The sequence below is a fragment of the Filicampus tigris genome, chromosome 22 (genome assembly GCF_054856515.1).
Source record: "Filicampus tigris isolate MCC_2025a chromosome 22, RoL_Ftig_1.0, whole genome shotgun sequence".
Lineage (NCBI taxonomy): Eukaryota > Metazoa > Chordata > Actinopteri > Syngnathiformes > Syngnathidae > Filicampus > Filicampus tigris.
Window position 1 is genome coordinate 10,161,845 of NC_141238.1, and position 16,804 is coordinate 10,178,648.

Consider the following 16,804-nt stretch of genomic DNA (forward strand, 5'->3'; position numbering starts at 1 on the left):
TTGTAGATGCACGAGATTTCTTACAGTGCAAGCTAGACAAGGAGAGTAGATACACATTCTAGACGCCATGGGGCAGGAAGCGCTGATTAAAATTGCCATTTGGGGTGTCTGTGGCCCCAGAAATATATCAGCGGAAGCAGCACGAGCTACTGGCAGGCCTAAAGGGGGTAGAACCTATAGCAGATGATATCCTCATAGTGGGATGTGGGGAAACAGATGCACAGGCCATAGAGGATCACGACGCAAAACTGCTTGCGCTAATGCAGAGGTGCAGAGAGGTCAAACTGAGGTTGAGTTTAAAGAAGCTACAATTCAGGGTCAGAGAGGTCAAGTTTCACGGCCACATTCTCTCGGCAGAGGGCCTCAGAGCGGACCCTGAGAAGATTAGGGTGGACCAGGACATGCCACGCCCTGAAGACGCCCTGTGACGTACCTCGCAAGATTCATGCCACACCTCTCTGAGAAATGCGAGCCACTAAGGAGGCTGTTGGACAAAGATGTCCCATGGAACTGGCTACCTAAACACGATGCTGCAGGTGAGGAGATCAAGCAACTGGTCACAGCTGCCCCCATCCTGCGGTACTACGATGTGACCAAGCCTGTTGTCATACAGAGTGATGCCAGTCAGAAAGGACTTGGCTGCTGCCTGCTGCAGGAGGGTCAGCCGGTGAGTTACGCATCGCGGGCGCTGACCCCAACTGAACAGAACTGTGCAAAAACAAAAAGGAATGCTTGAGAATCGTGTTTACATGCCAACAGTTCCATTATTATTTGTATGGGCGTGTGGAGATAACGGCAGAAACTGACCACAAACCGCTCATTTCCATATTCACAAAGCCCCTCCTTGCAGCACCCAAGCGACTCCAGATCATGTTGCTCAGTCTTCAGGCATACAATCTCAAGGTGATGTACAGGCCGGGTCCCGATATGAATATTAGTGACACTCTGAGCAGGGCCACGGCTCCAGCACGGGGGACTGACGAAATATACGAAGCAGACAATTTGCAGCCTGCAGAGGGAAATGAGGCCACTGAGCATATTAACCAAGCTGACTACCTCAATGTCACAAGCCAGCGACTGAACCAGATAAGATTACACACTAAGGGTGATGAGAGCCTTCAGCTTTTGAAAAGAGGTGGTTCTCCAGGGATGGCCAGATTGCCGCAAGGACACTCCTTTGGCAATCAGGGAGTACTGGACTATCAGGGACGAGAGATCAGCGCGCAGGATAGAGTGCTATTCAAGAGCCAAAGAGTGATAGTGCCAAAATCGCTGAAATGTTGAGACGTATCCATGTCAGTCATGTTGGAGGCGAGGCCTGCTATAGGCAAGTCAGGGACTCGCTGTACTGGCCCAACATGCATGGTGAAATCAAGGACTATGTGAGCCAGTGAGCCAATGAATACTCGCATGAGCAGTAGCGGGAGACAATGATGTCGCATGTACTTCCAACATGACCGTGGCAGATCCTCAGTATGGATCTGTTCAAGCAGGCAGGCAAGGACTTTCTGATCATTGTTGACCATTATTCAGACTTCTGGTAAATAGAACTGCTCCCAGATCTTTCAGTGGAGACTAGAGTGTTGCGGTGCAAGGCCCAGTTTGCACGTCACGGACAACCAGACCGGGTCATAAGTGACTGTGGTGGTCAGTTTGACTGCGAGGCGTTCAGGAGGTTTGCAAAGGAGTGGGACTTTGTCCATGTCAAGTCTTCCCCCAGGCACCTGAAATCAAATGGAAAAGCTGAAATGGCCATGAAGATAGTGAAGAACATCTGCAAGAAGGCAGCCAGTTCAGGCAACGACCTTTGGCTGGCCATTCTACAATGGAGGAACACCCCACAGAGGGCATGCTTAGCAGCCCTGCACAGAGCTCTCGCAGATTAAGAACTTGTCTCCCAGTCGCTGACACACTCTTGGAGCCGAGTGTGGTGACTCGTGTTTCAGATAAGCTGCGGGGGAAACACCAGGCAGCCAAACTCTGGTATGATAAATCGGCCAGAGATCTGCCTGACCTGCGCGTCGGACAGGACATCAAGATGAAGCCCCTGCCGGGGGACAGGACGGGCAGGTGGCAAAAAGGAGTGTGCCTACAGCAGGTGGGCCCCAGATCGTGCGTGGGGGATGTGGCATTCTACCACCGCAACCGTGTGGACCTGTGTCCAGCAGAGAAGGGCGCTACCGAGTGCCCCCCAGAACAACACAAGGTGCAGCTCAGTAGCCTCCCAGAGCACAACAGTCCACCGGATGGGCGATCCAATGGTCCACCGGGCAACATGAGGGCCATTGATAATGACGAATGCACAGACGCCTAGACACCAGGCCACACCGGGCAAGTGACCTGAACCAGTACAGGGCTGGCCCACCTCCGCCACTGGTGGCGGCACGCTGGACTTCCAGTGGCAGGTTGGTTAGAGCCCCACATAGACTGGATCTGTAGGTGGGTCCGACCTCTGCTATTGTGTTTACTATGGTTACTGTATGGGAAGTGCCTTGGACTGATTTGTTATTGTAGTTGGCACTTAAATATAAAAAAAAAATAAAACAAGAAATACATATATATATATATATATATATATATATATATATATATATATATATATATATATATATATATATATACATATATATATATATATACACATATAGCCAGAACGTGGCTAATGTGTGGTCCTGGAAAAATCAGGGTGGGCCTGAATATTTCTCTCACTGAGCACAATCCTCCGGCCCCGACACATCGTATATTCAAATAAAATGACAAACTGAATCATATGAAGTTCAGATCTTCCTATAGACAACCACAATTATGCCATTCTTAATATGTGTGGACACGTACACTGCCATCTTGTGGTCTCATAAGAGTATTACATACTACAGTCAAACTACAGTATACAAAATACAGTACAATACAATACAAAAAAAACTAAAAGATGATGCTTAGTTTTTATTCTCATTGGGTTCCAATGAGCCCAATTAACAAAAAGAAATAGAAAAATGCATGTAAAAAAACAGCGTGGGCCTTAGGAGGTTAATAATAATTTACTAAAAATGTAAAAGTATATATTTCACTGGGTGGGCAGTGTGTCAATCAGGTTGGGCCTGTGCACAACCAGGCCCACCCATGGCTCCGCCCCTGGGATGATGGTGTAGAGGTCCACTCGCCTGAGTTGCGTGCGGTCAGCGTGGGATCGGTTCCCACTCAGTGGCTGTGTCTGTGTAAAATGAAGATTGAACAAAAAAGTGAAATACTCAAATAAAGTGTGACATCATTTGATAAGTATCGAAATAAATAAGTACATGTTGAAACAAATACTGGAAACATAAAAAAAAAAAAGCAAAATAATTTTAAAAATTGCATTGAAAAAAAATTAAACCCTGAACAACTAAATACAAAACTAAATTAATACCTAAATAGTTGAATAAATGTTTAAATGAACTGTGAAATTATTTTATACATAAGATAAGATAAGATAAGATAAGAATGCCTTTATTGATCCCACAGTGGGGAAATTTTCATTGTTACAGTAGCAAAGATATAGGTCACACAGGGCGGCGGCATAATGTGGCCATTAATGTATAACATTGACGGCAAACATACATATTGAAAAGAATAATGAAACGTTTGAACCTTGAAGTAAACATTGAAAGAAGTTGAAAATTTGACAAAAAAATGTTGAAAATGTTTGAATGAATATTAAAATAGATAAATATTAAAATGTAAATGACTCTCACAATAAATTTTGAAATCAATTATTCATTCAAAGCTGAAATATTTAGATATTGAAATGATTAGAGAAATAATAAATATTGAAATAAATAAACACTGAAATAACTGAAGACATATAAAAAGAAATAGTCAAATAAATATTCAAATAGGGGATTTTTTTAAATAATCAATTGAATACTGAGATATTTAAATTCATATGTTTAGTGTTGAAACATTTAAATAAATGTTTAGATCATAAATGAAACCTTGAAATGAACAGTGAAATATCCCCCTCAAAACCTTTTCAAAACTGTATTCAAATTATTGGATATTTTTTAATAAATGATGACATTTGAATAAATACGAAAATGATTGAATAAATATTGTAATGAAAAAACAAACCAGACATTTAAAATAGTGACGTATTTAAATGAACATTGATAATTATTTAAATACTGAAATAAATGAACAGTGAGATATTTAAAAACATGCTGAAACAATATTGAAATAAATACGGGCATAATTTAATGAATATTTAAATGAGCCAATTGAAATAATTACATACATGTTAAAAGGAATACATTTTTGAAGGAGGTAAATACATATTGAAGTAAAAATATTTTAAAAAAACGGTAAAAAAAAAATACTTCCAGGCAGAATTCAGGATTTATTTATTCACATTTGACAAACCACAACATAACATTTTCACTCAGATTGAGTTCTTTGGTACACATTCTTTAGAGCTGGAAGATGTGGCTGGGGAGAAGGAAGTCTAGGCTTCCTTGCTGAAGCTGCTGCCTCCGCGACCCGACCTCGGATAATAATGAATAATGGATGGGTGGACATTCTTAAAGTGGAAAACAGCCTAAACAGATTTTTTATTTAAGGGGTTTCACATCCACTTGTGGGGCAGTTGAGCTTAGTGACGTTGGGGCAGAGCGTAAGAAAAACAAGTTAACGTTGAATTTGTCAAACCTTTGAAATTCTTTTCTTTGGAATTTAATTGTAAATATTTTTTTCTTTGTTTTGGCTTGCTTTATTTTTGTTGTTTTGTCACTTTGGTCATCACTGTAAATATCTTTTTCACGTGTTGGGGTAATTAAAAACCACTCAATTTCATTTTTTCGACTGTGCCATCATTTCCATTACGTTTTACAAACGAACCCGTGACAAACAAAGAAGGAACTGCAAAATCAATGTGATTTTTTTTTAAACTGTTACGAAGGCTACATGGACTAGCTTCAACATTGAGCTAAGCTATACATGTGACATACATAAAACTTGCCTGGATATTTAGAAAATAAAATTGATCATGAAATGTGCGTATGTGTGTGGTGGGTGTGGGTGGGTTGTCTAACTTCTGCCCCCCAACCTCCGACCACCCCTTTTGCACCCCAGATAAAATGTTCTAGAACCGCCACAATATGCATTAAATAAGTGTGTCAAGTTTGCCTTATACAGTGGTCACATTATGTGATCATTATTATGGTCATTATGTTACATTATGAGCATTATGTTGAGATGTGGAAAAAAAGACAAGGTTTCACTGATTTTCAGTAACACGCAACAGGTGAGATGAGGCGGAGAGACGCAAGTGAAACAGAGTCTTCGCGCTCGGCTAATGAAGCGTGGACTCGCTGCCGTCCTCGGATGCACCTGCAGGCCTTTTTCTCCTGCTCGCTGGCTCCATGCAAATGAAGAGGTCAAGTTTCACTTCTCTTAAATCACACTAAGCTCAATCTGCCTGCCAATCAGTCTGGAAGCCCCGGGCCATTTTTTGCAGTGGCAGTAAATTCTTGCAACTTAATAATAATAATAATACACAAGTAACTCACAGGAGAACATTTGGGTGTGCATAAAGACATTTAACAGAAATATGTATAATAAATAAATATATAGTACACATAAAACCTTAAAAAATGGGACTGTTCCCAGGATTCTTGCTTAAAAATGGGCAAAGGAAGCTACGTGACACATTTTTGCATTAGACGTCCCTGAAATTCAGTGAGAATCTTGCTTTGACAATTTGACATTGGAATGCTAAAAATTTGTGTGGCAAATAATAAGATTTGTCAAAACAAACTGTTGACCTGACAAGGAACATGTTCCTCAGTTTAAGGGGCTCGGTTCTGCAGAGTCTAAAGAATCAGTCGGATCCTTGCTTTGAGCTGGGCAATTTGCGACGGACATCATTAAAAACCAGTGAGATGCTTTGAGGTGGAAAATTTAGCAAGGATGCACTTGACAGTCAATGGGATTCTTGCTTTGACATGGACAATTTCCAAAAGATATAACTAAAAATCAGTCCGATTTTTGCTTTGAGATGGCACATTTTTACTCTATCTTGAAATCAATGAGGTTCTTTTAAGATTTTGCAATGAATATCACAGAAATCCAATGAGATTCTTGCTTGAGCTGGAAGCGCATTGAAAAGAGTGAGATGAGGTGGCTCGGATATCTGGTAAGGATGCCTCCTGGACGCCTCTCTTTTGAGGAGGAAGACCCATGGACGACCAAGTACAGGCCACCTCAGGATCCTGCCGGGAGATGGACGAAATGGCTGGGGAGAGAGACGCTTGAGCTTCCATGCTTATGCCAATAAGTGAAAGACAATGGGTGGATGTGATGAAACGACGACGCGTGCTAAAGGATCAGTGGCATGTGACGCTCCCCCGCCCTTTCCTAGCCCCCCTTGTACTTCCTCTCTGGCTCATTTAAAAGCTGCATGCCCCTTCCAGCGCCGCTCCACCGACGTTCCCTCACCGAAACCATGCTGGGGATCCTCTTCCTTCTCATCGCCGCGCTGGCTTGTGAGACCCTCTCTGGCATTTCTCCTCTACATGTTGAAGTCGACTAACAGTTGTTTTTTGTCCGTTGACAGATTCCAATGCCGCCAAGGTTCTGACCCAGACGCCGGCGGTCCTGACAGTTCCTATAGGACAAGAGGTTGTTCTCAACTGCGACATTCAGAGGGATGATAGCTATCGCGTTGGTTTTTACAAACAGATCCCCGGAGCCTCTCCTCAGTTTATTCTATATTATTACCGTTCGCACAGCTCACCAAGCTTTGGAGCAGGATTCTCCTCAACTCGTTTCGGCGCTAAAGCATCCTCCCCTGTAGATTATCAGTTAATCATTAAACAGGCAGAGGCAGGAGACTCTGCTGAGTATTATTGTTCCACATGGGACAGCTCTGCTAGTGAAGCGGTATCACAGTGATTTGTGCAGTGACACAAACTTCTTACTTCTGCTTTGTGTCAAATCGATGTGCTCTGCATCTGCTCCACATGTTGAATTAATACCTTTGCAGAGGAAAGGAACGTTCATTATGGGCTGGTTGGTCCTGAGCTAGTAACAAGCAAGTGTTTCTTCAGTTGTCCAGATCTAATGTAGGGGGTGATTTAAATTGAAATTCTTATGCTTCAATGTGTTGTTGTTTCTAATTAGCCATAATGTTGCTTTTCCAGGGTTGGTCTTCACGATGCTCGTCCGAGGGAAGTTTTCATCACAGTGACCATTTGACTGGCCTGGACTTTCACCACCACCACCAATGAAGAGATAAGAGACACAGAGGTGAAATTTAACATCAGTCAATTTTGGGGATTAAAAGAAAATGTCATGAAGTGGCCCAGCATGAACGTTGAGGAGTGTTCTTCGGTTTCGCCAGTTTTTGTACGACCGTGAGCGCAAACGAAAACACTGTGGTATTCGGAGGAGGCAGCAAGCTGCTTGTGACAAGTAAGTACTTTGAATTCAACACAAGTGGGCTACATTCCCTAATCTACTGAGCTACAAATGTTAAATTGAATACATTTTAACAGGTGTTTTTCTTTTTTTCTCCTTTAATGTCAGTCTTTCATTCACTCGAGAGTCAATAAATTTTGTTAAAAAGCAAAAAAAGAGCTATATATATATATATATATATATATAAATATATATATATACATATATATATATATATATATATATATATATATATATATATATATATATATATGTATATGTATATATACATATATAAATCATATTCATTGTTTATATGCCATATGTAGTTATTTCATTTTTTAAATACTGGATTTAGTTATGTTTTCTTTTTTATCACTACATTTATGTTAATAATGTGGTTGAATTTTCTATGCACAATAACATTTATTTTTTATGTTCCATATGTCGTAATTGTTTTGTGGTTTCATTTTATTTTTCATTTATTTGATTTTTTTTTATCTTTATTATATTCATGATAATACTTTGGTTACTTTTGCCATGCACAATAACAATGTATTAATTGTGTTTCATATTTAGCTATTTTCATTGTTTGCGATTTTACTAGATTTTTTTATGATGACCATATTTGTTTTAACTGTGCTATCCATAATAGCCATATATTAATTATACGCCATTTTACAGAAAAAATAATAATAATCACGACAATAAATATTAGAATTGCTCTTCAGTATGGTGCAGGCTGCAAACTTCAGATTAAGTTATTATCAATAACAGCAATAACTGATACCAGCCTTTTTAGTTCATTTGAGCTTGGGTTCCCAAACTGTGGGTCAGGGGGCCTGAAAGAGGTGGTGAGTCCAGTTTTGTTGGGTGGCATGTTTGTTCTAGTAATTGAATGTATGTTGTAGTCTTCATCATTATGTCAAAGTTGTGGTAATGTTATACTTAATGGGTCACTAACACAAACCAAATGGATGTTCTCCCTCCAGACTCTGACCTCGCTCCCCCTGTGGTGACCGTCTTCCCCCCGGCCAGTGCCGAGCTTCTGTCCAAAGAGGCCACCCTGGTCTGCGTGGCCTCTCAGCCATTGCCGTTTGCAGACGTCACCTGGCTGGCCCGTGGCCTTCCAGTGAGAGGCGGCGTTGCCACCGGTCCCGCCGTGGAACAAGTGGACGGAACCTACAAAATCAGCAGCTATCTGACCGTGGAGACGTCAGACTGGAACGCGAACGCCCCTTACACATGTAAAGTGTCCTTGGGCTCCAGGTCTGCTGAAAACACCATCAACAAGTCCGAGTGTGTGACTTAGATTGGCGGCATTGAGGTTGTGTGCGGAACAGGCCATAGAAATGATGTGATGGCATAATTTACTTTTCTTTCTACTTTGTTCTTACGAGAATGAATCAGAACGCTTCAATAAAAATTGTCAGCAAAGGGTTTTAGTCTGATAACGACATTTTTTTTCTTCACTGGTGCAATGTGTTCTGACAAGAATTCAGAAATGTGCTAAATGAAGCCCTGCTAGGTTGTTCAAACTAATATTATGTGTAGGTTCAGTGCCTTAAAATGATGAGCTTTCTGCAACCCTACGCAACTCAACACAATGGACATACTAACAATTATATAATTATTTCAGTATTTTTTTGGAGAGGGGGTGGATTATTCATGAATAAAAACAATGCTTTCAAGGCAAACATTTTTATAAATTATCAAAATGTTCCATAAAACGTGTTAGCATTTTATTCATAATGTTTCGTTTTTTTTTTAAATATTCAAGTTGATATTCCTTTCTTTTAGAAATGAGTAGATGGTTTTACTCATAGCATTCCTTAGAAAATCAAAACCTCCATTGATAACGCCTCAAAGTAATGAATTAAGACTTCAGGAGACTTACAGTATTGTGCATATTTTTTCACATTTCAAAACAATTCCCAGGTGTATTCATTACATGTCTGTGTGATGCATTTTCAAAATTCAAGTTGTCCAGTATTTGTCCAGGATATGAACAAAAAAGAAAAATGATTAAACATATGGTGGGTGTGGTCTGGAATGTAACCCCCACCATGCGGGATTACAGTTCAGTAGGAAATGGTTTCAGCTAGTGCTGTCAAGCGATTAAAATTTTTAATCATAGTTAATCGCATTTTTCCATAGTTAACTCATAGTTAATCATATATTTTATTTATTGTAAAAAAATCCCTTGATTTTTCTGTTCCAATATTTTCTTGAATTTTAATACCCTTAACATGAATAAAAGGATTGATTTTCTTATGCAAATACTTTATTCAAGTCAACCCAAACACTATTTTTTTCTATCTAATCTAAGCAGTCTATGTAACCATAGGATGTATCTGCGTGTACAGTATTTATGTATATGCTGCAGCTACATATGATCTAAGCTAAATATTAGCTGGATATGTGCATTTGTGTGTTGAACTTGTTGGTTCAATGTTGCAATTAGACGTACTTAGCCAATTCTGACTTTGGATCAGGAGCCACATCGCGTCATTCTATGGCTAGGTGTCGGACGAATGAGCCAGGATGACCGACCCCGTGAAGGGCGACTGCTGCCACCACGGTGTCCGCGCAGCTGTGAAGATCTGTGGGAATTGGCCCGCCCAGAGACGCCGCCGCTGCCCACGCCTGCCGGCCGGGACGAAGCAAGCCGATCGAGGAGCTGAGTGCAAGTGGGGGCGAGCTAACTTGCTATTGCTACGCATCTTCAGCGTTAGGAGCCTGAGGCTGGGCGCCATGCGCGCACACATTTTTTTTTTTTTTAATCAGTCGTACTTTCTTCGTAGCTCTTCCGCGCGGCTAACTAAGAATTGAGACTTAGCACCGACATTCAAAAATCTGAACGGTTCCGGGTGAACCGGAATGATGGAACTGATTCCACTCAAATCCGCAATTTCGGTGCCCAACCCAAAGGGGGACACAGCCGTGCATGTGTCTGCCGAGCAATTAATCCTCATCGTCAATATTTTGAAGCAGATGTAACGCCTCCTCTACGCTAAAGCTTTTTTTTTCAAGATACATGTATAGATCATGGTGACCAGCAGCCTTTATCAATGCAGCCGCTGGTTGCGATGGAAACCTTAATCACGCGATCAAAAAAATTGACGCCGTCAAAAGAGGGTTGGATTAACTTCGAAAATAACGCGCTAAATTGACAGCCCTAGTTTCAGCACATTAATTTTTCATGATTTTCTAGATTATTTCATATACTTGGTGATAATCATTCAATTATGGCTTAGTGTCGACTACATTCTTATCTGACATTTTTCAAAATTCACAAGATATTTATTTTGACTTTACACGTCAATGACACACAAATGTTTATAATGCTTAGGAATAAAATAATTTTATTAAGGTTCACTTAATTTAGTGTTTGATTTGTAGAATGTAAGTTTTGTATTTTTTTAAAGTGTTTTTGTCACCTTAATTCAAACTATTTTGTGTGATTGCTGTACAGTATTGTAATTTGTTTATAATTTAATACAGTGGTCCCCAACTATGGGTCCATGCCCATAACCGGTCTGCTCATGGCAGCGGGGCGTGGCCTGCCTGACTTCCGCCGCAAGTCTACCACTCCTGTGCACGGTTTTACATTTCATAACAAAACACGCTCCGCGAAAACATTCTTTCCAGTTTAGTGCTAAACCCACTGCAGCCTCAACACAGGACGTCTATCACTACTTTAAAGACCTATATTTGTGTCCGGATGAACTCGTCTTAGTGCGCGTTGATGCTTCTCCGCCTTATCTTATTTTAGCCGATCTTATCTTAGCTCGCTAACAAAAGAGAAGCACACGACTCGTCGTCAAACAGCGATCAAGAAGTGCGCCATTTGTTGCGATTGTCGTGTGGAGATGTGTGCAATGACGAAAACAAAGTACGACGAGGAACTTTGTGGAATAAAAGAAGAGAACGAGCAACATTTTCAGCTGCTGGGCGAATTTTGCAAGCAAGCCTCGTGTTGTGCTTGGCGGAGGAGGTTTGTATTTCAATGTCTTTACTAGTGTGTGGTAATGATGGTCCGGTGAAGTTGTTTGGGAAATTGCGTTCAAGTTTTTTGCCTCTTTGTTTTTATTCATTCCCTTTTACATGCAGGTCTGCTTAACATTTGTCAATGCCAAATGAAATCAGTCCCGAAAATGTGTGCCAAAGAATAACCGTTAGTGGGGGGAATGGTAAATGGGCTGACACTTGTATCTTGCTTCTCTACTCAAAGCACATCACACTGTCTCCTCATTGACATACTGATGACGCGCAGAAGCAACTGGGACTTCATGATGGAATTCGAAACCAATGCTCCAGCACGCCCACGACCCTTGTGAGGACAAGCGGTATAGATGATGGATGGATGTATGGTATGTAAATGTAATGCTGCCGCAGTTGACCCTTGCAACGGCATTGTGTTGGGGGGATATGCCCCCCCCCCTCCAATTTGAACTTATCCATGTGCATATCCATCTATTGAATGTGATTGGCTCAGACGGCAACCGTTATTTTTCTGAAAAAAAAGCAAGGTAGAGGACATTTGCAATTGCAAAGATGCTTCAAAGACAGAAAACACCAGAAAAGGAGATGTGTGGTGCAGATAAACGGAGGGCAAAGAAGAAAATGAAGTTAATTGAGGATGCAACCAAATGCACAAAACTGACAGATCTCTTGCAGCCAGGCCAGGGACGAGCAGCACTGATCCGAGCAGCACCGTGGCCATAGCAGGTCAACAAGCACTGTCTGCCTCATCAAATCCACTTTTAGTCAGAGGATTGCCGAAAGTCTTGTTGATGAATATTGTGCTTTCAGGGACTTTTTCCAAGGCATGTTCCCCGATGGAGCAGGGCCTTCCACTGCCGAGATTCTGCCCTTTCTCATTGCAAATGACCTGCTCCGGGCCTATCCGAACCTTGAAAAATGATATAGGATCTATCTGACTGTCCCAATAAGCAATGCACAGGCAGAGCACACTTTCAGTCGCCTGAAACTCATTCAATCAAACCTGAGAGTCTCGTCTTTCAACCCTGGCATTACCGTATTTTCCGGACTATAAGTCGTGCCGGAGTACAAGTCGCACCAGCCATAAAATGCACAATTAAGTAAAAAACAAACGTATAAAAGTCGCATTTTTGGAGGAAATTTATTTGATAAAATCCAACACCAAGAACAGACATGTAATTTAAAATTTAAATGACGGACAATTTGAAATAAAAATAGAATAGAGGCTGAATGCTTACGTTACATTACACATATTTTTATATTTTATGAGTTAAGAAACCATTAAACGTAATAGTTATGGAAGGTATCGATATTCCATTAACGTATCGATATTTGGTATCGGCACAAAAAGTATCACAATATATTGCAAAGCGATATTTTTTCCCAGCCCAAATTCTTTGTTGACTGTGTCTATTGATATTTGTGTTCTTTTGTAAAGACAAGTTGTACTATATTTACAGGGCTGTTGTTTCTTGTCGTATGTGAAGTTGTTGCTACTTTTGGTCTTGAATTATTGTGACGACTGCTGACTAGAGTTGGGGACTCATAACCGGGAATCGAGTGGAGCCAGGACCATCATTCCGGTTCTCCAGGGATCATTCAGATTTTAGAATTAGAATCGGTGTTAAGTTTCATTCCTAGTTAGCCGCGCGGAAGAAGCACGAACGAAGGAAGACAGACAAAAAAAATGTGTGCGCACACCGGGCAGGCCGTCCTGCCGCATGAAGCTGCGGCGAAAGCGTACGGCTGCTCGCCCACACTCTCTGCTCCTCTCGGTCGGCCCATCCGCTCACTTCGTGCCGACGGGTGCGGTGGTGGCGACTCTGGACATGCGCCGGGCCCTTCCCGCGGATCTCCACAGCTGTGGCGGCCGCCGGGATCCCGCTGTGGCAGCAGTTGCCCTTGGCGGGGTCGGTGATCCCTACCCTAACCCTTAACCCTCAGCCGGCGGGTCACTTAGATGAGATCCATTTTCCTTGTTTTCCCTTAAAATGCAGTGTTTGGCATATATTTATATTTTTTCTTGAAAAAGAAAAAACCATTAGATTAGCCCATCAATTGGTGTTCAGTTGCATGCTCTCAGTAACAGCTGCATTATTGTATAGTCTTGAGTTAGGGTTAGGTATTCTTTGGGTATATTAGTGTTACAATAATTGTACATAAGTTACTCTTAATAGTGTTGCAAAGCATTTATTCATCAGGATAAACTTGTTTGTTAAGGTTGTCTGTGAGGAAAGCAGGGCAGGCCTCGAGAATCAGCTGCAGATAGGAAATTGTGCCTTTATCTTAAGAAGACATTCCTGTCTCGAAATGACTTTATTGCAGCGGTTTAAATGACTTTATTGTAGTAGTCTGTTTTAACATTTTTGTGTTTGTTATTTTCAAAGCATTCCAATATCTGCTTCCCAATTCCCAATTGTTGGCGCAAACGTCAATGTAACAAGAAAAAAAACACCTTTTGTAAATAAAAGAGGCAACGGACAGAGTGTGCAGAGCGGTCGGAGATTTGCCACTGTGCATATCTGTTCATTCTCCTCATGAGAAAAAAAATCAACTCTCTTGTCGTCTTTCCTCGTGTCGTGTTTTATGAAATGTTTTAAGTCATCTAGAACCTGACAATTAGGTATATTCTTCCTTGGTTCCAGCTCAAAACATGACATTGCAACCTTGTTGGAACATGGTGGCCATCCACCGAGCGTACACGATTGCATCCATCGCGGCCATCTGGGCTTGCACGGTCTCATCAGTGAACAATCTCATGCCACAAGGACTACCTCAGCATCTTTTAGTGCTATGGGCAGAAAGCGGAGAAAGTCATGGTGTGGCCCCCGTCCTCCCCTGTCCTCAAGCCTGTTCACAACCGTTGGAGCATTCTCAAACAGAGATCAATGAGGTTGAGAAGGCTGTCCACACCCAAACAGCAGCTTCAGGATATCCTGCAGATAAAGTCAAGCAGGGAATGCTGGAATGCTGCAAAAACTGCCAAGTTCAATGGATGCAAGACTTGCCAAGCTGCTACCAAAGAACATGTCATATGTTCAAATGTAACATGACCTGATCAGATGTTTTGGATTGAAACAGCTTTTGATTTCCGCAAATACAAACCTCCTAATGCTGCAAAGTCAACAAATGACTATTGGCTGTCCTTTACAACCTATAAAATCTCTTGAAATGTTGCAGTGCATTATCATTTATAGCAGTGTATTTGAACAAAAAAAGCATTTTCATTTTGGAAAAAAATACTTGTTTAATACTTGTTTAAAAACGTTCAAATTATTCACTAACTGTTGTTGACTTGGTAAATTATGAGTGCCATTCGTATAGACCAGGGCTCGCCAACTACGGTCCTCGAGGGCCCCTATCCAGCATGTTTTAGATGTTTCACACCTCCTGAGTTAAATGATGAGCTCATCAGCAAGCTCAGCAGAATTCTGATCATGATCCTGATCATTTGAATCAGGTGTGTTGAAGGAGGGAAACATCTAAAACATGCAGAATACTGGCCCTTGAGGACCGGAGTTGGTAGAGTATTTGTAAAAATCTGAGGGGAAAAAAAGGTCATTTGCATCATCATTTGGAAGGCAGTGTGTTTTACAAGAGAGCAACAAAAATGTTCATTTCATATCACGTCGCAGGGCGTCCATAGATCAAATTGCTCCAATGTACGGTTTTGCGTTGCCTGACGAAGCTGAAAGTCAAAGTAGATTCACGATCTCATTTAGTTCAAAGAAGACTAATACAATTTTGACGTTGATTGATTATCTAGCGTGACACTAATCATGATGAACTTATCGAACACAAATGCATTTTTAATGCAACTACAACGTAGTAATACTGTGGTCATGACTGAAGCAAGCAATACAATATTTTGCTTACCTTGGGCAGGTGTTCTAGAGGGAGTGGTAGGTATCTGCTATGACTGAGGCGCTACTGGAGGCCAATGAGTTCTGCTTTGAGCTTCTTCGATTAAACTTCTCTCAACAAGGTTTGGGAGCTTTTTGCCATTTTGCTCAGCAACTTGCATGTAAACACAGAAAAATCGAGATTGGTTCTTCATCTTCTTCTTTTTCAATTTTTTTTCTTCTTTCTCTTCTTCCTCTTCCTCTTTATTCTTTTTTTTTTTTTCCCAGATGGTCCCAAGTTGGGATCGGACGGGCACAAGTCAAGGTGGTACCACCGATAATACAGAACATCAAAGTCACTGCCTGAGATTTGACGTGACCAAACCAAATGTGTGTCTTTCTTTTTGTCCTGCAGACATCTGTGAAAAATATCTACATCCTGAGCAAAAGGAGCCAGACTTCACTCACATCAAAAAGGAGGAGGAGGAGGATGAGGCGGATATCAACATGTCACCACTGGCCTTTGTCCCTTTAAAGAGTGAAGATGAAGACAAGGGTGAGAGTGAGGACGACAGAGGGGCGCAGCCTCCAAGCAGCAGCTCAAGTCAACACGTTACAAGGGAAAGTGACTACTGGGGACTATCACAAGCACAAACTGATGACACATCATCACACTCTCCTGACACTGATGATGATGATGATGATGAACAAGCTAAAGGTGATAGGGCATGTCACACTGACAACAAATCCTGTGAATGTTCTCAGTGTGGGAAAACATTAAGTTCAAAGTGGTCTTTAACAGCACACACAAGAACACACAGTGGAGAAAAACCTTTTTCCTGCTTAGTTTGTGGCAAAAACATCTCTAATAAATCTGATTTAATAAAGCACACACGAACACACAGTGGAGAAAAACCTTTTTCCTGCTTAGATTGTGGTAGAGGTTTCTCTGATAAATCAGCTTCAATAAAGAACACAAGAACACACACTGGGAAGAAACCGTTCAGTTGCAGTGTGTGTGCTAAAACGATTCTGTGTGTTGAGAAACACAAGTGTGTTGGTGAGAATAGCAGTGTTGGAAGGTTTTGTATGTCTGGAGTCCATACAATTAGCAATTTACAAAACAACTACTTATTCAATGCATGTTCGTTTTATCTTTCAAGAAAGTATCCAATGTAAATAAAGACTCACATAACTCAATTGAATTTACTCGTCAGTTTTCTTTTCCATCTCTGAAGTTCAGGAATCATACAATGATCAGATCTGAGCAGCTTTCCCATCCTCTTGAATGCTCTCACCCGAGACGGGCGAGGGCAGAAAAGGGCTGCGGTCTAACATGCAGCCCTCACATTTATACTGTCTTCAAAATCTAAACATAATGTGGGCTGGTCTCCCCCTGGCTGGCCCGGCCTAAGGGGCTGGCCAGCTGGCCCCGTGCTCAGATCAGGGCACGCTGACTCTGAGACTTTTAACTGATTATGAGATGCGTAATTCCCATTTTGGTTATTGGTTAACCTGTTGGCTAATAT

The 16,804-nt window shown here is 41.4% G+C and overlaps 1 protein-coding gene and 1 long non-coding RNA gene across 2 annotated transcripts; both read left to right on the plus strand.

Annotated features, from left to right (window-relative positions):
* The first annotated feature begins 6,438 nt into the window (after positions 1 to 6,438).
* Positions 6,439 to 8,868, plus strand: LOC147126965 (immunoglobulin lambda-1 light chain-like). The gene is made up of 4 exons (XM_086022184.1): positions 6,439 to 6,515; positions 6,587 to 6,911; positions 7,409 to 7,443; positions 8,421 to 8,868. Exons 1-4 carry the CDS (start codon positions 6,476 to 6,478, stop codon positions 8,738 to 8,740), a joined length of 720 nt encoding a protein of 239 aa, XP_085878310.1. The 5' UTR covers positions 6,439 to 6,475; the 3' UTR covers positions 8,741 to 8,868.
* Positions 6,918 to 7,393, plus strand: LOC147126966 (uncharacterized). The gene is made up of 3 exons (XR_015084707.1): positions 6,918 to 7,094; positions 7,173 to 7,278; positions 7,373 to 7,393. It is a non-coding gene; the product is annotated as an uncharacterized LOC147126966 (long non-coding RNA).
* Positions 8,869 to 16,804: the final 7,936 nt, after the last annotated feature.